Here is a 26189-nt window from a genome sequence, read left to right on the forward strand (position 1 = left end):
CCTGTCAACTCTCGCTCCTCTCGGCTGTGTCTTCCATTTTTCATCCATAACGTTTGCCCGTTTTATTCCTTTCTTCCAAGTCGTTTCTTTCTGCGGTGTGCAGCTATGTTTCTCGCTTTCTTAGATCGACTTCGTCGCAGAAACGCGCCCGTACCGCGACGATTTCTTCTCTCCACTCGGATCTTTCTGTCTCGATCTCGTTCCCACCTGTTCCACTGAATCGAAGACGCCCACGGTTTCCTTGGACGTCTCCATTTCCTTTGCTGCATGCGTTCGCCCCCTCCGAGAGCCGCTGCAGCTGCAGATTGCCTGATCTCCCAGTGCTGTCTTCTTCCACCACATTCCTCTTGAGCATCCCTTCCATGAAAATATGCAGGAGAACTGAGCCAGGTATTTAAATGTGCATAGGAGCATTTCAATCTGTCATGGCACACGCCATTGCATTCGCTTAGATCCTCTTGTGCTTATGCGTACCTTGTCGCTTTTTTCGTACTTGGTCTTTCCTGTAGTTTTTCAGCGAGCCTCTCGGTTGTCCCTAGAAGACGAGAGACTCGGTCTAGGCAGTTGCGGCTGGTTCGACTGGAGCGGAAATGAGGAGACGCACACACTCGTCTTTCGGTCGTCGCGATTCGAGGAGGCGGGCGGTCGCGTCGTGGACCGATCTGCGAGCGGAGCTCCTCCTTTGAATTCGCTTTTTTTTTTCTGGGGAGCAACTGAACTTTTCGTCTCCACATCTGTTCTTTCTCCTCGCTTGCCTGGGGTGGAGGCACGACGACGCAGAAGAGGCGGCCGAAAATGCGAAGCTGGACTTCTTTCCGTTCCACCTTTCCCCCCGCTGTGTCGTTGAGAAGCTGCACCTGTGGCATCGGAGCGTCGAATACACTCCACATCTCAACTGGTGATGCTGCTGTGACTCAGTCGCTGTCTGACCAGTCAGTTTTCTACGCCGGACAACGCAGTTGATTCAGCTCCACAGCCGGACATCTGCAGATCTAGATGTGATGTTAAGACGCATAGAACCTGCACAGCGTTCTGCGCCCACACCTGCGCGGTCGCTCTTTCTCCTTCTTTTCTGTCTCGTTTCTTCTTTTTTGTTTCCGCCAATTTCTCCAGATCTCTCATCCTCTTCGACGGGTCAATGGCGGCTCACGGAGGAGCAGCTGTCTGTACACTCCTTCACGTCTGCTCTCGCCGTGTCGAGGAAACGTGACTTCTCGGGAAGCAGACATGACCTTTCTTTTTGCCCCTATGGAGGTTTGAGCGACTACTCGCTTTCTCCGAAGCCAAGTCGAGAGAAATCCACTGCTGTTTCCTGGACTTTCTCGCCTGTTAAATTCGAAAGATGTCGCTTCTCCTTTGTCAATGCTACAGGCCTCGGAGTCACTTCTCCCTGGTGTCCTCCTTCCCTTCCCGAAACCGAACGCATCCCGAGCTGCTTTGTTCCTCTTTCTTCTTCGTCTTCTTCACTGACTCACTCTGACGTTTCAGCTTCTCATCCCCTTTCTTCTTCTGTCTCTTCTGTCTCTTCTGTCTCCCTTCCTTCCGCTTGCTCTCGCCTTCTCTTCGCTGCGCTGTGCCCACTCCTCTGCTCTCCTTTTTGGCCCTCGAGAGCGTCAACGCACTGGCGCATGCAACGAAGACGCAAGTCGACTCTCTCGCCGGTCGCGTTTCTTTCCACGCCTGGCTCTCTTGAATTTCTCCGTCGCTTGCCGTCTCCGTCTTCTTCTCCTTTGTACTCCACTTCTAAGAGCGCTCCGAGAAGCAGGCTCTTCTTTCTCCCCATTTCTCTTCCGCTCGCTGCAGCCCCCACGAACAGACCCGCGGGAGATCCGGCGGTGCGGGCGTCTTTTCCAGGTGTACATGCCCCCCGCGAAACGGGGAGTCCAGCGGCTTCCTCCAGACTGCATGCGCGACACTGCCCGGAAGGCGGAGAGACCGCCTGGCCTGCGAGCGCTGCGCCGCCGCCAGGCATTCGAGCTCCTCGCTGGACGGTCGACACAGAGGGAAATTTCAAGATTCTTGAACAGTGAGTTTTCCTCGTTCAGTTGGGCATGAACTCCGTCGGGGCACACGACAGGATCAGCCGAAAAACAAAGACCTTCTGGAGCTAAACGAGGCGTCTACCTCGCCGGAGCACCTCCGCAGAAGAAGGCTTCGCGGATCACCTTGTGCATTTTGCGAGAGGGAACTGGCGGATCGATTGAATGAAGGGGAGAACGAAGGACGCTGCTGCACCGGTGTTGTGCGGTCTGGCGAGAGGCATGTTGCATTCGGAACGTAGGGGCACGTTGCTTTCGCTGAAGAACAATCAGGAGAAATTGCGAGCAGAGAAAAAGATGAAAACGGAGAAGAAGAGGGAAAACAGAGAAAAAGATGAAAACGGAGAAAAAGATGAAAACAGAGAAGAAGAGGGAGAACAGAGAAGAGGAGGGAGAACAGAGAAGAGGAGGGAGAACACAGAAGAGGCCGGGAGCGGGCAGTGGACAGCGAAATAGGAAGGCTCTCTCTGCTTTTCTGGAGCGTGAGCTTGTGCTCGAGAAGAAACGCCTTGAACAGGGATAAAACTGCGGTAAACGCAACGAGATCTCGCCTACTCCCTTCGTCTACACAGCGGAAGACAGAATAGGATAACACCCTCTTTGCGCCAGCTCCCTTTGTACTGTCACCAATCACCCGAGAAGGATGCTACAGTTGAACGACCGTGTGCATGTCTCTCAGGAACTGTGTTCGACCTCATGTATATATCTAAATATGTTGATCGGCATCATTTACGTACATATGTCTGTATCCATGGCGATCATGATCCTTGCTTTGGTAGTCGCCTTCTCGGTGATCGGCTCCTTAACTACGGTACCCTGTAAAGGTTCTACTCGAGTGCATATGCACAGTTACGCATATTCTTGGACGTACACACATATACATCAATGCAAATGTAGCTGTCCACATACATATACTCTATGTATATATACATGCTTATCGACGTTGGTAGAAGGACGCAGTGTCCATTTGCAAGAGTGTTTATTGAGTGTTTATTATCTCCAGACACGGACCGCCACAAGATCAGCGCTTGGTGGGCTGGGAGGATGTGCTCGTGGAGGAACGACGGTCGTGGAATGCGACAGGGAAGACAGAAGAGCAGATTCTCAGAGGCGAGAAGACGCTGACCTTTGCAGAAAAGTTCCAACAAAGGATCTTCGAAGCTCGAAAAATCCCGCATTTCCAATTTGTTCATCACCAGCCTCGAGGGCGCCCTGCTCTCTGGATTGTCCGACCCAAACAAGGTTTGTGACCTCTCAGCTAAAACCGACAGGAACGTCATCGATGTATATATATATATATATATATATATGGATCAAATGAAAGAGCACACATTATTGCAGTTGCGTGTACTGATGTTTCTTAGTAGCACAATGCATCTCTGTCCGTATCTGTCTCTCTCTATATACACATGGGCAAGCAGTTGACTATATATGCATATGTGTATGTCTACTTCCGCATTCGTGTCTCTGTGTGTGTGGATGTGGGAATGCAATTGAATATATATATATATATATATATATACATTTATATACATTTATATGTATGTATATATGTACATCGGGGGTAGACCCGAAGAGTCTGCACTTTTCTGTTTGCGATTCGCTGATTTCTCTGGGATTACACCAAGTGGAAGCATCTGTGGTGAGAGCCTCTTTGTGCGTTTTGCCGGAAGTGTCTGTCTCTTTACACCCTGCTTGGGAGGCATTTGCGTCGACGTGAAAATGTCGCATTCTCCGTCTTTCTTGAACACCGGCTCAATACCCCAGACATTCGTTTCTTCGACATTATTTGTCCATCTTTCTTTCTTTATCTCTCTATCTCTCTATCTGTCTCTGTCTCTGTCTCTCTATCTCTACCTGCATATGTATTCACGAATCTATGCGTCTGGCTCTGGATAAGCGTGCCGTTTCCTGTGTCTTTGCAGAGCGTTAGACCTGCGAATGCGTGCTCGTCTCCTTCTCTCTCCGTTTGATTGCATTTGCTCGAAATGTGTGTGTTCGTGAAGAAGCTGTGAGTGTGTGAATGGCTTTTTCTCAGGCGCGTACTGCGAGTTGATGAAGGACGACAACCCACGGGTCCACTCTCTCGTTTCCCGAATTCGCAGACGCTTCGATCGCAATGCTCTGGACATTTTCAACATCACGCTCACCGCAGACATGCCGCTTTGCGAGGTTTTCTTCATAGGTCCAATTCCTGAGCTAGGAAGGATTTTCTACGCTCGCGGCGGCACACTTCAGGTGAGCGTAAATCCTACATGAATTCGCTCTCCTTTACGACCGTTGAGACCTTGCGAAACCGAGAAAAAACGACGCGCCGGCGGAACGCAACAAGATCAAGCAAGTGCCACAGACCGCAGCCCATAAAACATATGTCAATACATGTGGATCTACCTATACGTCGACGTCCACATATTCAAACAGATCTGGTTACATACAATATATATGTATATATATAAATAATATATATACGTTGAAGTATTTGTTCATCCGTAAGCATTTCTTATAAAAGGCCTGTACCAAATTCTCCATGCATGCGTTCAAAGCGGAGTCTTTATCCGTTTATGGTTCTGTCTATATCCCTATCCATCTATCTCTCTACCTATCTATATCTACACTCATATATATATATATATATATATATATACGTGCTCCATGTGGAGCGGCGACGGTATCTGGATGAGTGTGTGCATTTGCGTTGAACCTCTTGGGGTGTATGGCACCTCGTTGTTCTTCTTACATGGGCCCTGTCCTCTTGAAGGGATTGCCGGAGGCCAGCTGGACGTCTGTGTTGGGATGCGAAGTGAAGTTGTGACTCTTTTCACACTCGGCTCTGCAGTATCGCGTACGGCCTCGCTTCCGAACGCGCTGTCCGACGCTGGCGAAGGACGAACGCCTTGTGCAGAAATATGGCGGAGATGGATGCCCAGGTCTCTTTCCTGAATGGGATGAAGATGGAATCATCGAGGAGCTCGAAGAGTGTCTCAACCCACCGCCTCCAGAGTCAGAGGTGTGTCAACAACCATCGAATTCCATGTCTTTCCTGCCTCTTCTTCTGTCGTAAACAAAACCGTATATATATATATATATATGTATATATATATATATATGTATATACACAGATATCCATATATATATATATATATGTATCTGCTTCTGTCTGTGTATGTGTCTTGGTGTGCGGTGGAGAGACTATATATACATGCTTGGAGACAGGCTCCAATGCGTCATATGTCCGTATGCATATGTATGTCTACATACGTGGAGGTCCGTCAGTGATTTCCATATACTTCCAGCGATTTACCTCTATATGTGTATATGCGTAGACAGGGAAATTCAACTACATGCATCTAATATATATATGGGTCGGTAGATATGCGTTTTTCGAAGACTATAGAGATCCATATGCAGACTTCGTAGATGGCCTTTCGTGTCTGTCCGAGGCTAGGCGATTCTGTATTTATCCTGCGTCCTTGGGTCATTTGAATGGTACCGCGGTCACTCGTCGCGCATGCAGTTTGATTTTTCGTTCTTTCCTTGCATGCGCACCCTTTCCATCCTTCAGTGGCAGCTTGCGCTTTTGCTTCAAATGGATTTCTACATTATTTTAGGAAAGTTATTTATTCCATTTTCTGGGATTCATTTTTTGGGTTCAAGTGTCGTTCTCCTGTGACTTCTCAGAGGTATTCTGTTTTCTTGTAAACAGTTGTGCATGTCTTGTTTCTCCAAGCTCCCCTCTTTTTTCTCGTTTTTCCTGTTTCGTCTCGAAACGAAGGGATCCTATTTGGCCGTCGAGCCTCTTGTTGTTTTAGAAGATCCTTGTGTTCTTTTGAGCCTGGGCAGATCAATTAAATTCAGAGGGAAAATGAATTTGTGCATCGGTTTTCAAAATGTTGCACCGTTACTACTTGTCAAATCCTATCCGTGAGACTCTAAAAATTCCATCTCATATTTAAAAAGTTACATTTCTTCTATTCGGATTTGAGGTAGGAACAATGAAATCAGTGTAGCAGTAGTGATATTTTTTATTGTTAAATCTGGGGTGTTGATAGAATAACATGCATGTTCGTTAATTTCAGATTTCTTTTACTCGGTTTCGGTTCTCAGTTAAACACTATTAACGAACTGCCGACTTTAGTCGAAAAACACCAAATACATGTTTTCGTGAATTGAGTTTGACTGGGATAACTGGATTTGTCCTTTTCGTTTTCTGCGTTTTCCGGGCGCTGCCTTGAACAGTATTTCTTGTCGTTCTGTATCACAGCGCCGTCCTCCGACTCTCGGGACTGGCCCAGCTGTTTTCCTGACGCACTCGCCTCCACAGTCCTTCTGTCATTTGTGATGAAGAGCTCTGTGGACCGGACGCCTTGTTCCTTCAGAGCTATCCTGCGAATCTCGAATGGGATAATCTCGCTGCCTTCACTCCAGAAAATGCAGAGGAAAGACCGCACTGGTACACACATGTGCACTGGCCGACGCGGGTGGCGGTGCAGCGGGCGTTCGAGGCAGGCATCGCAGACTTTCGCGAGGTGATAGAAAAAGAGTACGAACAGATGCTCGCAGAAGACCGACAAAGAGCGAGGCGAATCCGGCACCAGCAAGACGAGGAAGACCGCATTCGACGAGGGGAGAGCCATGCTCGCAACTGAGAGAAACAGCCGCGTCTGACGTCGCCTAGACGCGTCAACATGAGACGCTCAAACAGTCGATGTGTGGGGGAACGCGCGCGTATGTGCGACCAAACATTGACAGAGGTTTTCACTGAAACTGGCATTAAGCATGCATCCATCGCCACTAAAGATATAAATATATATATATATATATATATATATATATATATATATGTTTATTCATCTGTATCTTATCCGTATCACTTTTTCCATGCATACATGTACATGCATATTTTGACATCTGTACTTGCGTATATGTATGTATATAGCTAGATACACACTAGTTTGAGAGTATGGTACAGGGTTAGAGAGGCATGCGTGAGATGCGAGGAGCTTTGATGATGCATGCAAGCTTGGGAAGATACATGAAAGGGGAGGACCGATGAGACAAGAAGAGAAGGGTGCTCGTTTCCCATCGTCGTCCTATGAAGGGCGTCTCATTTTTTGAAATTTAATTTCGTTCGATGTCTCGACCAGATTTCGCCTTTGCTTTCTCGCCAGTGTTCCTTTTTCTAATTGCCTCCGCAACTGCGAGTGCTCCCATCTCGGAGACACACCCAACTGTTGTTTTTCAATCATATCTCTTTCTTTTATCCATCGGCTGTCTGCTACGTCAAGGTATGTGGTTTCTCTCAACACTGTCCACGCCAGTCTCTCTGCTTCCATGTACGTCGAGACGTCATTTATGCATGTATACATTTACATATATAAATCTCTAGAGCTCCTTATCTAAGGATATAATTGCACACGGTAGTCTGCATTTCTCTGCCTCATTGTATCTTTCTTCCGATGTATATCCCTCTAACTCCACATTCATCCCTGTACATGTACATTCGCATAGGTCTACGCCTCTCTGTGTATACACTTATTATTATCTACCTATCTACGTCGATGCCATCCCCGCACGATTCTAGGCGTCCCCAGAAAAACGTATATGCAATGCGCTCGACGCATGCGCTTGTTTGTCTAAGTTTCTGTGCGTCGCCAGCTGGCCAGAAAGAAGGGGAAGAGCAAAGTGTTTAAAGAAAGGCGAAAAGTTGTCTTGTCTGAAACCAAAGAGTTCCGAGAAAAAGTCGAGTCGCGTCAACGACTCTTCGGAGGCGCGAAAGCGCAAGCCAGGCCAACGAAAGCGGAGGCGCACATGCGTAGAAGGCATCTGTCCTCTGTCGTGTATCGATCGATGCATGCATTTACCTATATACCGACGCAGATGTACATATACATATATACATATACATATAGATAGATAGATATAGATATATTTACAATTCTATATTTGTTTATTGAAGAATCCATGCGTCTGCATGCAACGACTACCGGTTGTCTCTCGAGGGCGTCGGCCTCGAAAGCCAGAAGAAAGGCTCAACGGAAAGCGGGGGAAGGCCAGAGGCGTGAGTCGTTCGCGCGGCTTAAAGGCATGCTTAACTAGAAGAGACAAAGTAGTTCTTTCTCTCACCCTCTGTGAACAGAGCTACGGTCACATCTGCATGCAAATGCATGTGGATATATAAGTATGACTGTGTGTGAGCGTTGAGATACGGGAGAAAGAGGGACAGGGAGAATATGATGTACGCGACTGAGGCGCCCACTTGCATGAGTCTGTTTTCCTTCTCACCTCGCCGCCGTTCTGCCGCTGCGCCTCTCAGTTCATTTCCAGAAAAAAAATCGCCTGTTCTCCAAAATGAGGAGAGACGCGGCTCAGGAAGGCGTCGACATCTGCGGGAGGAATAAAACTGAAAAGCGAATCAAAGCTCAGAAAGCGGGTGCGACAATTTGAGCTGCTGCGTCCGGGTGCTCGCTTCTACCGGAGAAGAAAGAGGTAAGCTCCGTCCTGACCTTGTGTGTGGAGAGGAGGCCGGGAGAGAAGGAAGCTTTACACTTCCGCTTCCCTCGCCTTCTTTTTCGTCCTCGACCCAAAAGCCCTTGTCTCGTCGATCGCGAGTCTCGCTCCGCATGTCAAAGCTCACCATTCTTCCTGTCTCCATCAGCTCCTCGTCTCTTTGCCCTTCCTCTCTCTTTCTCTCTGCTTGCCTTTGTGCATCTTTACTCTGTCCTCCCTCCTCTTCTCTTTCGTTCTTCTCTCTTTCGTTCTTCTCTCTTGATGGTTTCTCTCTTTCGTTCTTCTCTCTTGCTTCTGCGCTCTTGTCGCCCTGCACCTGCCCGCTTCTCCCTCCTTCTTGCCCTTTCGCCTGGGCCTGCTTGTTCTCCTCGTCTTCTTTCTCTTCCTCGTCTTCTTTCTCCTCCTCGTCTTCTTTCTCTTCCTCGTCTTTTTTCTCCTCCTCGTCTTCTTTCTCTTTCTCGCCTTTGCTCTCCAGTTCTCTCTTCTCTCCCGTCCTCTCTACTTCTCCCGTCTTTTCGCGTTCTCTCTCGCGTGCGACTCCGGGTGCCGACGCTGCCCTGGCTGCGAAGGATCGATTCCACTTCCTCTGCATGGTTTCCTCGAGAGCAGCCAGCGCGGCGACGGTGGAGCATTCGAGATTCGCGCTTCGCTCTGAGACTCTCCGATCGCCTCTCGACCTCGAGAGCGTCACCTTCTCCCCTCGTCCTGTGAAGTTCTCTACGCGCTGGACGCCGTTGCCCAACCGCCGAGACAGCCAAGCTGCCGGCTCTTCTCTCCATCGGGCATCCCCGCGCTCGAGGACAGAGTCTTTCTCGCACTGCGGCTCCTTTAGTGAGAACGCCAGTCGAGAAGAGTCTCGGCAATTCGGCGAGACTCTCAAGACTCCAGACAGTTGCCTTCGAGAAACACAAGACGCACTCGGCTTTCCAACCGTTTGCTGCACTGCACACCGGACTGGGGGAGACGCGTCGCCTGCTGACGCGTACAGCGGCGCAGCAGGTACCAACTCGAAGCTCGCGAGAGGTCCGCTCTGTTTCTGGGCAAAGCGCGCCGTTGTTTCGCCTTTCTTAGTGAACGTTTCGAGAGAACAAACGCTCAGGTGCTCGTCGTCTGCGGCGTCCAGGCCTGTCTTCCCGCTCCACGCATGCAGCTGCGTCTCGGCGTCGATCTGAGAGTCCAAGGAAGAGAAGCGAGAAGACTTCACAGCTGCCGGCAACAACCAAGGAGCCTCTCGGCCGCGAGCTGCTAAGGCGAGTCCACTCAGGAGGCGCCAGCAGTCTCCCGGCAGAGAACGAGAAGGAGAGGCATGGAGGCGAGCAGAAGGTAAGGAACTCGGGAAGGCCTGTGCAGCTTTAGCATGCATCCACGCGGCATCCACGCTGGATCTCGAGACGCAGAGAGGGTACGCGACAGCCTCGCCGCTCTCCTCTTGAGAGAAGACCTCCCAACCGTCTTCTCGGTGAGAGAGAGATCTGGCAGTCGGACTCAGGAAAGAGGCGTCGACGCGATAAGCAGTCATGGAGTGAGAATCCTCGTGTCTGTGCAAAAGCGCGAGAAGATCTAGAACGCCTTTCTCGGCCGTATCGGGGAAATGTGGAAGACGAAACTCTTTCTCGGTTTGGAGACGAACAGTTGCGTTCTTCTCCTCGTCGGCGTCTGCAGGAGGCGCGCTGGATAGGCGGCACTGCTGAGCTCCGTAAACTTCGACGAGACCTCGCGCGCGACAAAGGAATACCAGGTGAACCGAGACCGGAAGGGATACTGCTCGCCTTACAGACTCCGACACAGCTAGCAGAGAAGCCGTTCGTTCCCTCACACATCCTTCTTCTCGCTCTGCTTCCAGAGGGCATCCAGACGCCGCCTCCTGCGTCTCCTGAGAAGGCGCGCAGGAAGAAGAAGAGGACGAAGACGACGGAGACGAAGCAGGAAAAGACGAATGGATAGAGTTCTCGGTCGGCAGGATTTGAGGAGCATTCCTTTCAAGGAGCCTGAGAAGCGTCGCCATCACAAAATGTCGACAAGGCGAAGGGAGACCGACGCAGCTTCGTCCCCAGGGTGTCAGGCCTCCTTGCTGGCATTTCGAGATTTCCTTTTTCGCCTCGGCCGCTCGATCACAGCTTCTCCTCGCTTTCCTTGTTTCAACTCCAAACGGTTTTCCCTCTGCGTGCTGCATCTCCCCCTTCCACCCTCCCGCATCTTCCTTAACCTGCCTTCCTCCTCCCTTCTCCTGTGGGGTCTCTTCTCGTCCTCGTTCTGCCTGGCCTTTCTCGTTTTCTGCTCCACGACTCACTTCGGATTCTTCCTTAGACTCTTCTTTCGCGCAGATCAGGTTCTGCTCGAGCAAGACCCTCAGAGGATCTGACGCTGGAGTCGCGAGAAGCCCTCCCAGGAGCGTTGCGGGAGTGGTGTCTCTCCGGCTCTGAGCTCCACGCGTTTCCTCGCGATTCAGCGCCGCGTCGCTGCCCCCGCTCGCGCCTGGAAACGCCTCCGGTGACTCCGAGAGAGAGCGAAAAGGAGACGATGAAGAATCTGAAAAAGCCTCTGGAGAAAACGCGAAGGAGAAGACAGATGAAAGCTCCTCGCCGGGCAGGGTCGGCCGGCGTCGCGCACTCTGCGAGTCGTCAGAAAAGAAAGCCCCATGAACTGCGGAGTCAGGAGGAGATCCTTCGCTTGTCGGAGACTGACGAGCCTCGCGACAGTATTCCTTGCGTTTCTCTGTCGGCTCCTCGTCGCGATTCTGGAACTGTTCTCGCCTTTCCTCCATTTGCGTTGCCATCACCGTCTCGAGGACAGGGCCATCTCTCTCGTCGGAGGCCTCTCCCGCCTGACACACCTTCGCTGGGTTCTTGTCTCTGTCTCCTTGACCCGTAGAGTCTTGTTCTCCAGGCGACTTGCGCTTTTCGTCTCTCCCGCCTTCTCTTTCTCTGTCTCTCTCTGCCGCTCTCTCGTCAGTGGTTCCTCTGTCTCCCTTCTCTTCTTCTTCTCGTCTCACCGCTGTCTTTCGCCTGAGTCTCGACTCTACTTCCTGTCCAGCTTCCCTCGTTCCTACCAAAGTGCGATTCATTGCCGCAAACTTCGAGACGCCGGGATGACAGGCCGCTGCTGCCAGGAGGAGAAAAATCAAGTCTGCCTTCCCCACGCTGTCCGTACACCACAGCGAGTTCCTCCCTGCATCGCCTTCTCCATTTTTCTCTCTCCCTTCTTCGCCTCTCCGTGCGTCGTCTCTGAGGCGTTTTTCGCCTCTGCACTCTCTCGATCCTTCGTCTACTCCTTCGTCGCCTCGTCGGGATTCTTCTCTCCACCTGTCTTGTCTGCGGATTTCGCCTTCCTCCCTCTCCTCAAGAGCAGTGAGAGTCGCGCGAAGGAGGAAGAAGCAGTCGGTTACTTCTTCAAGAGTCAAGGCAGAACGTTTCTCGTACGAGCAAGAGTGAAATGCTTTCGCTCCCTTCCGGTCTGCAGAGTTCTCTTCAGCTTCCTCAGCAGCGATGTGAACAGAAAAACGGTGCTCGCTTGTCTCGCTGCTCTCTCCACGCTCTGCTTCTCTGACGCTTCTCCCGTCGATCTCTCGGGCAGGTGTGATGTCCTCTTCCCTCTCGGAGTGGTTTTCTTCGTCTTGAAAAATCTTTCTCGCTCCAGCGTCTTCGTCGTTCTTCGACTCTGTCAGCAGAACGCTCGTCTGCGCGAGGCTGTCAGCGAGGAAGGCAGCGCAGCGAAGCAGGAAAAACTGCAGATTTTCTCCCGCTTCTCTCTCTCGACTTCCTTCCGAGGTCCTGAGTCTCTTGTCGGCATGCGATCCTGCGACACTGAACGCGTCCTCTCTCTTCCTTTCTCCTTCTCCATCTGAGTCCGCTTCGTCTGTCTCTTTTCTCTCCGTCGGCATGTGCCGTCGTCCTCCCTTACTGCTGTCTTCCGCGTCGCTGACGCCGCCTTCGTCTTCCTCCCTGCTTTGTTCCCTCTCTCTGCCTTGCTCTCCTTCTCCCCCTGTTCTCCGTTTCCTTCCTGTGTTCTGCTCGCCGTCCTCTCTTTCTCCGCTGCCTGAGTTTTCCTTGTCGCATCCGGTGGCATGGACGTTCGCCGTTTCTGCAGCAAGCCTGGGCGCCGCGAAGGCGCCGCGGTGGTGCCCAGTCCGCGAAATCGAAGAAGCAGAGAGAAGAGAGAGAAGTCGAGGCAGAAGATGTCGCACGAGGAGTCTGCATACGTGAACGGGTGATCCGAGACTTAAGGATGCTTCCACTCGAGAGATGAGAACGCTCAGTTCTCGGTGCTCTGCGTTCTCCTTGTCGTCTCTCATCTCATAAACCTGTGTCTGTACGAAGTTCCTTCTCGCCTCACCCTCATTTTCTCTTTCCTGCAAAGCTCCCCCTTCCGCCCAATCCGCCACACTCTTCTCCCTATGCTCTGACTTTGGAGAAGTCTCTCTGTCACCACTGCCCTTTCGCCTGCTCTCCGCAAAGCGGTTATCCCTCTCCTGCGTCTTCTCCTCTCCCTGCTCTCTCTGCTGCTTCTGTTCCTTCGCCGGAACTTCCTCGTTCCGCGAGGCAGCCTTTCGACTGGCACAGCCAGGCACGCGAGGGGAAGCGGCGGCGGAAGAGGCCAGAGACTTTTTCGAAGAAGCGAACGCAAAGTCAGAGGCGGGGAGAGGAAGGAGCGAAGATCGAGGGGGAGACATCGACCGGGAAGAAGTCGAGAGACCTCGCGTCGCAGGAGTCTCTACATGGTCGCATCCTCTCGGGGAGTCCTGCGAAGCCGTTGTCTCTGTTGGAGAGCGACAAAGAGCAGGATGGAAAAGAAACTTCTCCTCGCCTTCGTTCGACAGCGAAAACCAACATGCATCTTCGACGAGGCCTGAAACGAAGCCCCCCACAGAGCCTGCAGTCTCGCCGTCTAAGCCTGCGAGACAAGAGACAGACTCGAGCGAAGCAGACAGAGACTTTGTCGGAGAACCGCGAGCAGTGCAGAGGGCAGCAGAGAGGTAGGAGGAGGAGGAAGCCAGAGGAGACGAAGCGAGAGAAGAAACAACGGAGTGGATGGACGCTTCGCGGCTTTCCTCAGGGACCTCCAGGTGAGGCGAGGCATCTTCCTGCTCGTCTGTGGTCTCGTGAACAAGGGAAGCAGACGAATGCGAGGAGAAAGAAAAAGGCACGAGTGATGGTGGAGGCCGAGCTGTCTCCCGTCGCGAATGCGCAGAAAGACTGAGAATGTGGAGCTCGGCTTGCAGGGCAAGAAGGTCAGAGAGGCCCGGCAGACGCAAGAAAGGCAGCAAAGAAGAAGATCGAAAGAGAGAGAGATACCGCCGACAAAAGTGTACCCCCACTAAAGGTAGAAACCTGAGAGGAGAGTCCGAGACGGAAGCAGACCGGGAAGAAGGCGACGAAGCTTGTGAAGAGGGACTCCGACGTTTCTCGCATGGAGGAGGATCGGAAACGGAGTCGTACAGGGATGACAGTGAGGGAGGCTGGTTCTCGTTTTCTGCACTTCTGCGGAACTCTCGCATGGAACAAGAGTCGCCTGAATCGGCGCAGCCACCCGACAACTTGACCCAAATGCCATCCGGGAAGTTGAGGAGAATGGCGTTTCCTCGCGAGCACGCAAACGGCGCTGCGCGACCCCCCGGCTGTCCCCGCCAGAGCGACGAAGCCTCGCTGCTCTTCAAACAGGCCTCCTGCAGCGAAGCCGCCCCCAGGAACATCCAGGAGAGCACATGCCAAGGCGCAAGCCATGGAAACGCCGCAGCGCAAGCGCTCGCCAGCGCGTCAATCTGCGCCGCTAGAGTAGCACTCCGAAGCTCCTCAGGGTCGAACGGAGACGAGGCAGGAGCGAGAGGAAGCGTCTTTTTCGGGAGTATGTCTTGCGGGGCCTCTTGGCTCTCTCGAACAGCAGCGACTGTGTCTCCAGGATTCGGTCCTTCTCCCGCAGCGTCCCCTTCTTTCCCCGGAAGAGATTCTTTCGCCTCAAAGAGGTTGCCTGTTTCCTGGATAAAAGCCGCGTATCTCGTTCGCTTTGCTTTCTCTCCGTCTTCCTCGCGTTCTCTGGCGCGCTCCCTATCGACGAATGGACCTTCGTCTCTGCCGTAGCTGCGGCGCGTCTCTCCTGCGGCTGCTCTCCTGCCGAGAAGCGAAACTCCCTTCTTCCCAGCAGCAAGGTCGAAGACTGCTGTGGCGAGCGGCAAATGCCTCAGCTGCGGCTCTGCGGCGAGAAGGGTGGATTCGGCGCCGCAAGCGTTTGAAAGGCGAACTTCCCCGGAGACCTGCTCCGGACCTCCCGGCGCGGTCTCTGCTCCCGACCTCCACCAGGCAGCCAGCAAGGCGCACACTCGGTGCCAGCCTCGTCCGCCGGCGACGAAGAAGACTCGGTCTACAGCATCCCGAATGGCCTGCAGATGCAACACTCCTTCGCGCCTCTCGCCTCGAGAGAAGCTGTCGCTTCTTCTTTCCAGAATGGGGGAGGCCGGACGAAAGAAGCAGCAGCAGAACACCAGTGCGTCTCGCTGGGTGAAGGTCTCGACATCCGCGGACGGACGCGAGGGAGAAGAAAGCAAGGTCGGAGACAAGGAACGCGCTGAGTGTGGGCAACGCGCGAACGACAGCTCGCTTTGGAGCGTCTCGCATTTCCTTTGCAGCCACAATGACACGGCTCGCGACGCCGAGGCGGGGCAGACGGCGTCAGGCGTCTCGGATACGCGAGGAACGTCCAAACTTGGGGGGAAACGTCTTCGCGAGAAAACTGCATGCTCGTCCACGCACGAGGCTCCAGAGAGACGCCACGGCACACCAACGGCCGGCCAGCAAAGAGACACCCGTCTCTTCTTTTCCTCCCCTCTCTTCAGAGCCTCTTCGCTCGCGGAAGAGCACCTGGGCGAGACGCCGGCACCAGCCGATTTCCTCTGCTCTCTCAACACAGGAGCAGCAGACGAATACGAGGCCGCGCCAGGAGACGCAGAAACCGAAGAAGAGGACATTCGAGAAGAAGAAGCCTCCGAGGAAGGAGCAGATCTAAAGCCTCTGCGGCACCTCGGCTGGACGGTTTCGTCTTCGTGGGTCGTTCCGAGGAGCGCGAGGAGTTCGAAGAGGGTCGCGGCAGCAACGACGACATTTCTGGAAGGTTCCGTTTCATCACCGTTTAGCTGGAAACTCGGCGTCTCGTCTCTGCCCTCGTTCCGTCGCCTTTCTGCCTCACCTTCTTCGACTTCTCCTGCGCCCAACACCGTCCTCCTGAGAGTCTCCCCAACCTTTCGCCTTCTCGCATCCAGACTCTCCTCCGAGAAAACCTCGTCTCGGCAGTCTTCCCGACCGCGCAAGAGTCTGCGTCCTTCGCTGTCTCCCCGCGTGTCTCCTCTGTCTCCTCCCAGTTTCTTCTCCACTCCGAGAGAGGAACGACATCCACCTCCTTCGCGATTCTCGGATGCGCCCCGGCCGCCTTCTCTGTAAGCCGTCTCCCGACTGCCTCGGTTGAGGTCGCATGCGAACCGCACGACTCTGCTGTCGTCGTCTCGACCCTCTCCGTCCTGCTGGCCGTCGCGGCCTTCTCCTCTCTCTTTCCTCTGCCGTGTGTCTCTTCCAAAGTAGAGAGAAGCGAAGCTGGCCTGGCTGCTCCTCTCCTCCGAAGGCTCATCCCTCTCTGGAACGGAGGAGACAGCTGCCCTGACCGCCGGCGCAGCTGACTCACAGCGCAGAGGAGGCAAGGAGACACCGGGCGCCAAGACAGAGGAGCCGTCTCGATGGCGAGGAAGAGACGCGTTGGCGCCCCAAGTGGATGGCGCCACAGCGGGAGAAGATGAGGGAGACGCAATCGAACCTGCCTGCGTCGAATTGTTCCCAGAGTCTCCTCGGGATCCCTCAACTCCCCAAAAGTACTTGAAGAGCGACGACCCAAGTTGGTGGAAGCCAGGATCCTCGGAGACGCCCGGAGCGATTGCCTGAAAAAGAAATCACAAAACAGCATCGAGTTTTCCTCTGCGATAACCAACGCCTCGACACTCACAAACCCTTGACTTTCTTCGTCTTCATCTTGCCTCAGGTCCGCTGTGCCTTCCGGTGTTTCCGCCTCCTCCTCTCTGATCACTCGTCTTCTCTGCGTCGCCGGCTCCCTCTTCTCGCACCCTTCTTCTTGTTGCTCTTCGCCTTCACTCCCCTCCCTGTTGCCTTTCCTCTTCTTCTTCACTTGCCGGGTCTCGTGCTCTCCTTTCCTGCCTTCCCTGCTTGTTCTTCTCCCCCTCTCAGCTTTGTTTTGCCTGCGCTTCGTCTCCCTCCATCCACCCGAGCGTTCAGTTCCCTCCTCGTCTTCTGCGTCTCCCCATCTCGGTCTTCTCCTCCCAGCCTCGCCCTTCTCCTCCATCCTTTCTGCCAGTTCTGCCTGCGCGCCTCCTTTCTCCCTGCTTGGCTTACCGCGCTCTGTTGAAAGAGAGACGAGGCGACGTTGCCGTAAGCGGCGCCGGCGACAGCTGCAGCCTCCGACACTGCGAAGGCGGCCGCAGCGCCCGCCGCCTCTGCTGCAGAGACACCCAGAGCCGTCGCCTTCGCCACTGCTTGTCCCCCCATTCCTTTTAGCTCTTCTTCCCCAGGAAACACAACTGTACGCTCCCTCTTATCCCTGGACGCCTTGGTCTCTCGCCCCTCTCTGTTCTCTCTGTCGACCGCTCCAGCGTCCTCTCGCTCAGTGACGCGTTTCTGCAGAACCGCGGAAGACGCCGACGTCCTCTCCTCACTCTCTTCGTCCTCGGTTCGAGCGCTCTCGAAAGGAGATCCCCGGACCACTGAAGCGTCTCCCGGACAGACGGCGCGAGTCGCGGGGGGGAGACCAGCGGCGGCAGAAAAAGACGCCGAAGAACTTGGCTGCTCTGCATGCGCACAGGGGTGTCGGTTCTCCGGAATAGGTTCCATGCGAGCCACTGCTCCGCGCAAAAAGGAAGAAAAGGCAGAAGAAAGAGAAGGCGGTGAGGGAGCTTCTTCGCCTCCCTCCGCCAGCGTCGCCACGAGAATCCCCTCCGCGGCAAGGACCCAAGAACTCTGTTCGCGCGATTCGTCCTTCTCTGAAAGCCAGAGAAACGGTGCTTCGCTCTCTCCTTCGCCCCGGGAGGAAGGCGACAGAGACGACGACGAAGAGGGAGGAGGCGCCGAAAAAGAAGAAAACGGAGGAGATACAGGCGCGCTGCTGGCAGCACCGAGCAATGCTGTCGTCGCTGCATGCGAGGCGACAGCCACACTGCGCAAGAAGGCCCCAGGCGCGACATGGAGCTCCCGTCCTGCCGAACTCTCTCTAGTGAGTTGTTCTGGACTTTCTCCTGGACTTTCCCTGTTCCGGTCCGGTTGAGAAATAAGAGACTCTGGACGCGCGCGACTTCCTCTGGCTCCCGCAGACACCACGAAGGCGTTGTCGCGAGTGGCGACCGTCTCCGGAGGCACAGACGAAAGAGCTTTGGAAGACGAATCCGACGACGCTCCCCGTCCTTCGACTCTGCTTTCCGCGAGACAGAAGTCCGCATCGCACGGCCTGTGAGTCCCTCCACCAAGCGCGTCTGCTTCGCCAGACGCGAGACGAGCAGAACGAATCGGAACAGATGCAGAAGAAGACCAAGACGAAGAAGAAGACGAAGAAGACGACGAAGAAGACGAAGAAGCATAAGAGGAAGAAGAGAGTAGACATGTCTGAGGGTTGCTGTGAGAGTTGGGGATATGCAAATTGCCGAGAGGTTGAGAGCTGGAGACTCTGAAAGGGGAGACTTCCTGAAGAGCTGAGGGGGTGGAAGCAGCAGTGGGGGGTGTGGCTGGGACTGGCGCAGCTCCGCCGAGAGGCCTGCCTTCTTCTGGAGTTCTGCGTATCACAGTTGCTTTGTTGTCAAGAGCGACGCCGTCATCTGGAGCGGTGGATCTCGAAGCCGTTGACGCTCGCTGTTTCTCTGGAAAAGCGGCAAACTCTCCCTGGCGGGCAGCGCCTTCAGGACGACGCGGGCGCGAGCCGCAACGCCCGCGAGAGCCTGCAGACGCAGTCGGGAACGAGAGAAAGGACGAGGCAGACTCTTCGTTGCTGTCCAAGATCGAAGGAAAGAAGAAGGCGGCAGTGTCTACAAGAGGCGAAGCGGGATGCGCCGCCGCCAGCGCGCAACCTTCCATCCGCTGTCGTCGCCGCGCAGCTCGTTCCGCGCATGCAGCCGCGTGCAGGCAGTGTACATACGCCTGAGCCTTGTGCGAGCGGATGGGGTTCCAAACGTCCTCTCTCTGCAAGAGCCAGCTGCTCAACAGACGAACGTGTTTTCTCAGTCTCTCCACTTTTCCGCGCGAGAGACGCAGCGGCAACTCGAGGACCGGAGAGGACAGTGGAGCGCGGAGGGCCGGGACCGAGGGAAGACCGGCGGCTGTCGAGCCGCCAAGCGGCAACGCGACTTCTCGAATGTCCAAGTCCTTCGCGGCACAAGACGACGACGAATAAGAGGAACCAGCCGAAGAAGCAGAAGCAGAAGAGGAAGAAGCAGAAGAAGCAGAAGAGGAAGAAGAAGCAGAAGACGGAGACAATCGAGTTCCTGGTCGATGGGTGTGTGTACGAAGGCTCTTATGGCCAGAGGAGACAGGACGAGCAGGGGGGAAATTTCGTAGAGGAAAAGAAGCAGCTGAAACGCCTGTCGCGCAGGCGAGAGCCTCGAGTGCTTCAACAGTCTCTACGAACCGCCGTAGGAGAAAAAGAAAAGACGAAGGGGACGGAAGGCAAAGGGGAACGCAACAGCAGGCATCTGCCCGAAAAGGCTTCCGAAAAGCTCCCAGATCACGACTCCAACACACAGAAGCAGCGTGGATTTCTGATCTGCCGTAGAACCCAAAAAATGCCTGCGAAAACACAAACGAAATCTCAACTTCCTCGCTCGACTCTCTTCCTCCTCTTCTCTGAATCTCAGCATCCGGAGACGCACCCAGATTTGTCGCACCGCTTCGTTCCGCTTCAGACTCTCTTTCATCGGTTCGGCTCCCTCCATGTGACGCTTCTGCCTCTCCTCTCTGTGCGTTTGGAGATCCTCGCAGACGGCCGTCAAGGTTAAGATGCGAGTGACCCTGAGAAACGGCAGAAACCGTTTGGGGAACCGTCGCTTGCCCCACCAGGGCAGACGCGAAGTGAACGATGGGTAGAAGAAAACGCAGCAGTGCCTGCGCGCGTTCAGTTGCGAAAGCGCCGGCAGGAAAACGCGGAGAAGACCTGTCTCCGCCTCTGAATTGCGGAGATGCAGCGTTGCTCGCTGCTCGGCCCATCCGGTGCGAAGTCTCCGCAGAGAGAGCACTCCCGCGCCCTGCAAGTGATCCCGGCGCAGACGGACAAGCGTCGCGAAAGGCGAAAACTGGAAACGGAGACCCAGCAGATATCGTGGAGGAGGTCGACGATGAGTCAGACGAGCAAGGCGACGAAGGCGAGGCAGAAAACGGAACGTCGACGGTCCTGCTTTCTTGGTCTCTGACGTGAGAAGGGAGAGACGCCGAGAGACGGCGAGAGCGAGGAAGAAAGGAAGAAGCAATACCCCAGTCAGCGGAAAGAACGGATTCGTCGACTGCGTACGCCAGACAGAAGCAGAGTGCAGCATGCACCCAGTCTCCGAGAGAGAGAAACGAGTCTTCTCTTCTCGTGTGAGTCGAAGCTGCATGAGGAGACGAAGAGGGAGCGGAAGAAGAGAACGCAGACGAAAGAGGCTCAAGATGCGAGGAGCGGCAACGGTCGCGCTGTTCTACTTGCGTCGAAGAAGAGCGGCATTGTGCACAATCCTCCGATTCGTCTTGCCGCAGGCGTCGCGAGTGTCTGTTTCTCTCGTCAGGAAAGGGAGTAGAAGAAGACAACGCAAAGATGGAAAAGGCATCCTGCGACTCGCCATCGGAGGCGAAGGCCGCGAGCGGAAGAGAGCGAGGGATCCCGAGAGGAAGGCACACCTTCGGCAAAAGGAGGCCGTCAGGTGGAAGATTCTGTTTTTGACATGCGATCCGGATCTCAGAAATCTCCGAATCGAACCAATGACAACCCCCGCGGTGGACCTGGCTTCCTCGGTGTTCTGCAGCGCTTTCCAGCTTGGTGGTTTGACTTCTTTTCAAGGCCGACCCAGCAACGTCGAAGGACGAAGGCATCTCAGGCGAGAGAGGTCGCGGAAAGGCTTTCCAAGCACCTTCGGCGGAGGCGGCGTCGATTCCCGCAAGAAGGCGTCTCGCCATGGTCTTTCTGTTTTTCGAAAAAACAAGAGTGCAGAGGAGAAAGCAGTCCTCTTCTTCTCTCTCGTGTCTCGATGTTTCCTCCCCTATACAAGCTGCTTCCTCCCCCGCACAAACTGCGTCTCTCCCCTCGCGCTTTCCACAGTTTTTGAGATGGCCTTCCGCTTCCTCTCTCTCTCCTTCGTGTTTCGTCCTCTCTCGATCTTCTCTTCTGAAGTTTCTTTTCACTAATCTCGCTCGCGCCTCCAACGAGCCTCTCTCGTCGCGCCAGCCGCTTGGCACCTTCCGTCTCGAGACCCGCGAAGCCACCAAAAACAGAGTCTGCCAGCTGGCGCGGCGGATATCCGCCGCTGCCTGCGTGAGTTCTCCAGGGAGGCGCCACTGCTTCTCCACCTTTATGCTTCCCAGATTGACCAGAAGGACGTCTCTGCAGACCGACGCGGCGCCTCCCAGCGCGGCCTTCGTCTCGCCTTTCGCCGCAGGCGCACAGGCAGTGAGGCGTGGACAGGACGCAGCGCCCTGCAAGGCCTCAACTGTCCCCGGCAAACTCCCGGCATCCCTCGGCGCCGCCGCGGCATCTTCCTCGTTCTCTAGGAAGGACGCAGCAGTTGCGCGAGGTTCTTGCGCCGCAGAAACGCGCTCCGGCGCGCCAGCGGACAGAGGAGGCGTAGACGCAGGGAGAGAGAAGGAAGACCGAGTGGAGGAAGAAGAGAAAGACGGACAGGAAGACAGAGCCGAGGAAGAAGCGGAAGCGGACGAAGAGGAAGAAGCGAGTTTCGCGTCCTCCACGGTGGTCCAGCTAAGAAACGAGCGACCCGTCAAATGAGTCAGCCTGTGCAGAGAGGGTCGCGCGGCGGCGAGAAGCGAAGTCCCTGCTCGCGTCTCTCCCTCCGCGTCTCCGTCTGTCGCTTCGACGTCTCTCCCTCGTGTCTCTGCTGCGGCCGCGCCTCGCCAGAACGCAGAAGACGAAAAACGCGAAGACGCGAATGGGGAAGAAAAGCAAGCCACCGAAGAAGTCGACGGAGCGAGACGTAACGTCGTATGTACATCGCCAGATGTGCAGTCGGCGACCCAGACGCGTCCTCCAGGTCGAGCTGAGAAAACAGCAACTGGTTCCTCACCCTCCTTTTGCGCCGACAAACCTCCACATCGCCCTGGTCCCCCAGTCCTGCCTTGCGGCCATTTATCCTCTTCCAAGGGAAGCTCGAGAGGCGCGAAAACCGACGTGAACGTTCCTGCATGCTCGCGCGAGCCGATGGGGTGTACAGCCACCTGGCGCGTTCCACAGGCTCCCCACACAGCGACGTTTCTTCGCTGTCCAGAGACAACGAGGAGGTCCTTCGCGGCTGGTTCGCAGCCTCGCGACTTCGCGCCCAGACGCAGGTCTGCAGTCTCTTCTTCTTCTCCGCCGCAACTCCCCCGCCAGTCTGTGTCTGCGAACGACGACGCGCTTCCGAAGCTCCCCGCGTCCTCTCCCTCTGCCGCTCGCTCCGAGGTCGCCGCTTCTCTCTCGCGCGTCCCCGCCCTCGACAGCTGCGCAGGTGAGGGGAAACGCGCCAGGCTGACAACATGCCCCATGCCTTTGGCTGTGCTCTGGAAGTCCTGGACCTTTCCTCCCGTCTCGCCTGGCGCTGGCGCTGCGCCAATCAGTTCTCTCTGCTCTTCAACGACTTCCACCGAAACTGCATCCGCTCCTCTGCCAAGGGTGGCTCTGCGCCGCGGCGCCTGACTCGCCGCAGGATCCTCTCGGCCTGCTCCTCCGGCATCCAACGGCCCAGCCGCTTCGCACGAAGCCGCCGGGAACGCTCGCGCTCCACAGGCAGCGGGAGACGCGAGAGCCGACGGGGAGAGAGTGGAAGCCAAAGTGATCCGAGCGCGCGATAGTCCACCGTCTGCGTCGCCTTTGAAGACGAAGAGAGAGAGCGCGCCGTCCTCCGGCGGTTGGGGAGGAGAAGTGAGACTGAAGTTTTCTCGCGCCTCCAGTGGAGACCGAAAGGCAGGAAGCAACTCGACGGGACTCGTCGATGGAAACGGCCAGCAGCTCGCTTCGAGTTCTTCTCTCTTCAGTCTCTCGAGTTCAGAGTCGTTTTCCTGGGGGCATTCGCAGGCGAAGAGTGCAGTCACGCAGGGCGCGCCGGCCTTCTTCTGCCCTTGCGCGCGGTGCGCCGCCGGGTGTATGGACACCCCATCTGTCCCCGGCAGCTGGGAGACGCCAGCCGAATGCTGGCTTCTTCTGGGAACTGTCTCTGCGACGCCTTCGGTTGACAGGGAGTTCTGCCGACCTCGATGCGTTTCTCGAGGCAGAAACAGAGGAAAAAACAAGTCCGGCGCTCCGTCCAGCGACTCTGGAAAAGCCGACGGAGGCGACGAAGGAGAGGCGACAGGCAGGCACGACGCGCAAGCGGCTGTCGTCGCGGGAGAGTCAGAGGCTTCAGCTTTTTTTTTTTCACGGGGAGGCCTGCCACTCTGTTCACAGTTCTTTCTCTCTTCTAGGGCGTCTGCGCCGGGAGGTTTTTGAAGCGTGAGAAGGCCAACGGGGAGAAAGAAAACGCAGCCGTCCTCAGTGCCAACAAACAAAAGTGGAGAAAGACGGGGAAACGACCTCCCGCAGTCAAACAGAAAGAGCGAACGGGTGCTCGAAGGAAGACGAGAAGCAGATGATGATGATACTGAAGAAGAACAAGGCAGACGAACTCGCGCAAACGGGAGCAGAGGAAGACAGGGATCGGGGCGCCTGAGAAAAAAGCAGAAAGCCAGCGAAGCGAAAATCCAATGAATGGACTAACAGTGACAGAAGAATCGAAAGCCGCCAGACAGTACTCAAAAAAGACAACACAAGAAGCAGCCGCCAACATCCCCGCCTCTCCCGCAGCGCTCGCATGTGACCAGATAATATATATATATATATATATAAACATATGCATATGTATATGCACATGTATGCATGTATAGCTGTGCTCTGCAGATTTATGCAGATGCAGGGATATGCCACCAGCAGCTGTTTATACGGTACATACAGGTGTACAAATCTGTGTCAAATACGCAAATCTGCATGTTCACCAATTCATCTTGGCATATATATATATATATAAGCATACACAGCGCATGCATGAAAACATATATATATGTATATGTCCAGCGTTTTTACAGCTTGTCTGGAACGATGATTCGTCTCCCGAGGAGGCGTTGAGGGTGCCGGCAGTTTTCGGGGGCGCGAGTGATGGAAGCGCGCGGGGAACTCCGGTGGCTTCTCTCACCTCAAAAGGAGAATAACTCCGTTTGATCCTCCGACCGCGGCCGTTTCTCCGAGGAGTGCAACGCAGGTGGGATGAGGAAGAGGGTGACTCTCCACCGCTTTCGTAGATCCCTCAACACAGGAGGCCTCTTCTCGCGCCGTCGGAGGAGACTGTTCCCGAGCGACAGAGTGCCTCCCTTCTTCAGAGCCTTGCTCCTCAGTCTCTGCCTGCAATCGGTGTCGCAGCGCGCCTGCCCATTCTTCTTCCAGAAGCGGAGAGACGCGGTGGAGTGATGCTGGAGACGGAGACGCGACATGAGAGAACGGACCAGCGCGTTGCGAGCCGCGAGTCTTTTCGTCCTGTGAGGGAGACGGATGGAACGAGTTGGGGAGTCCGCTGCCGCCTGGGGCCGCGTCCGACAGCAGTGAGAGAGGAAAAGCTTGCGTGTAGAAAAAATCTACAAGAGAGGACGAATTGCCTGGCTCGACAGGCAGCGCGACACAGCCTCCAGAGGACGGAGCACGATTCGCCTCCATCGTCACGAACGACAGACGCTCACTCAACTGTCTGCGGTCGTTCTGCGCAGGCGTCTCGAGGTCCGCATGCTGTGTTCTCTCCCGACAGCAGACTCCTCGCAGTCTGCAGGGCGCGAGGGAGGAAATGCGAGGCAGGCGGTCAAGCGGCGAGACGCGAACGAGAAGTCCAGGAACAGGAGCCGCCTCCCATGGCGGATCCGCAGCGTTAGCCGGTCAGACTCATTGGACGCGCCGAACGTCGAGGTGCATGCGGCGTCTCCAGAGACGGCAGAACGAGCGCAGGAGAGAGACTTGGATACGCCCAGGAGACGAACACCCCGCAGAAGCGAGATGAGGGAGCAGAGGGAGAACGGAGGAGAGGAAAGAAAGAAAACGAGGGATGAAGAAAGAGAGGAGAGAGACGCGCTCTCAAATGCCTTACGTTTCTGAGTGACTGTCGAGGATCGGCACCTGGTAAGAAAGCGAACTTTTCTTCAAAAACAGAGAAAAGCCTCTCAAAAGGTGAGAGACAATGAATACGACGCGAGCGCTCCTCAGGTATAAAAGACAGGAAAAACTACGCAGAACGTCCCTGGAAAGTCGTACAGAGAAACGACCATTCTTGTCAATCTCCTCACTCGGCTTTCCTCCCTGCTCTTCCTCCCTTCTCTTCTCTCTCTAGACATCTCTCTGCCTCATCTGTCTTCGTCTACCTCCCTTCTCTCTGCTCCTCTCTCCTTCTCTCCAGTTCTCTCTCCCTCGCCGTCTCTGGACAGCTGGTCCTCTGCTGTGCTTCCTGGAAACGGAGACAGTGCTTGTCGCTGTGTATGAGAAATCCAGAAGAGAGAGAAACGCCGCGGCACTGCATGCGAAGACGCGCCGTCTCGTGGACCTCTCAGCAAGTGAAGAGCCGCCTGTCAGGAAGAGGTCCTTCCCCTCGAAAAGAAAGTTGGTCCAGGAAAACGAGAACTTCCTTGCGTAGTAAAATCCTGACACGATCCTGCTGAGGAGGAACGAGAAGAGCTGTCGAGACAGCCCCGGAGCAGAAAAGACATGGAGGGAGAGGCCGCAAAAGTTTGCGTTGTAGGGGACAGAAACGAAGAGAAAATGCGGTCGAATTCCTTTAAAAAGAGAAACAGAGACACCTGCAGCAAAGCGTCGTTTCTAGAAGAGTTCTCCGACAACAGGAGAACAAGCCGGCAGAAAAAAAAGCCAGCGATCCGCGCTGAGAGAAAACATCCAAAAGGCATGCAGTTCGCTCCCTGGCAGCAGGGCAGGAAAAACTCTTGAAGGATGAAATAACGGGGAGTTTCTTTGATTTCTTCTAACGGTCCTCAATCCGAAACAGAAATCTGTCTCACAAATTCCTCTGGAGAAAATCATCCAGGCTGTCTCTGCCCCCCACCCCCGCCCGCCCACCCTCGATGTCTTGTTCTCTTTTCTCAGGGTCACCTCGCCGGTGTTTTTATCGTCTTTATTTTCCATCTGTCGATTGTTTTGCCAACCTCTCGCCTCCGACCTCCCTCCTGCTCTCCAGCTTTAGTGTCTTTCGTCTCTCTCCTCCCTTCTCGTTGCAGCGTTCCCTCTCGCCTGCTCTTTTCTCCCCTCTTCTAGCCTGCTCCCCGGTGATCCCTCGATCGCTTCTCTCTCTTCTTCTCCCTCTCCCTCGTTCTCTCTGTCGTTCCTTCTGTCTGTCTGTGTTGGACTCGCTCTCTCCCC

General features: G+C 54.8%; 2 protein-coding genes across 2 annotated transcripts; one reads left to right on the plus strand and one right to left on the minus strand.

Annotated features, from left to right (window-relative positions):
- The first annotated feature begins 68 nt into the window (after positions 1–68).
- On the plus strand, positions 69–6830 carry TGME49_288060 (hypothetical protein). The gene is made up of 5 exons (XM_018782022.1): positions 69–2026; positions 3043–3281; positions 4078–4277; positions 4876–5046; positions 6416–6830. Exons 1-5 carry the CDS (start codon positions 1002–1004, stop codon positions 6683–6685), a joined length of 1905 nt encoding a protein of 634 aa, XP_018636346.1. The 5' UTR covers positions 69–1001; the 3' UTR covers positions 6686–6830.
- Positions 6831–8195: 1365 nt separating this feature from the next.
- TGME49_288190 (hypothetical protein) lies at positions 8196–24491 on the minus strand (the record flags this gene model as incomplete). The annotated part of the gene is made up of 3 exons (XM_018782023.1): positions 8196–16461; positions 16931–23453; positions 23977–24491. 3 exons carry the CDS (start codon positions 24489–24491, stop codon positions 8452–8454), a joined length of 15048 nt encoding a protein of 5015 aa, XP_018636347.1. The 3' UTR covers positions 8196–8451.
- Between the last annotated feature and the right edge of the window lie 1698 nt (positions 24492–26189).

This window comes from Toxoplasma gondii, chromosome IX (genome assembly GCF_000006565.2).
Source record: "Toxoplasma gondii ME49 chromosome IX, whole genome shotgun sequence".
Lineage (NCBI taxonomy): Eukaryota > Apicomplexa > Conoidasida > Eucoccidiorida > Sarcocystidae > Toxoplasma > Toxoplasma gondii.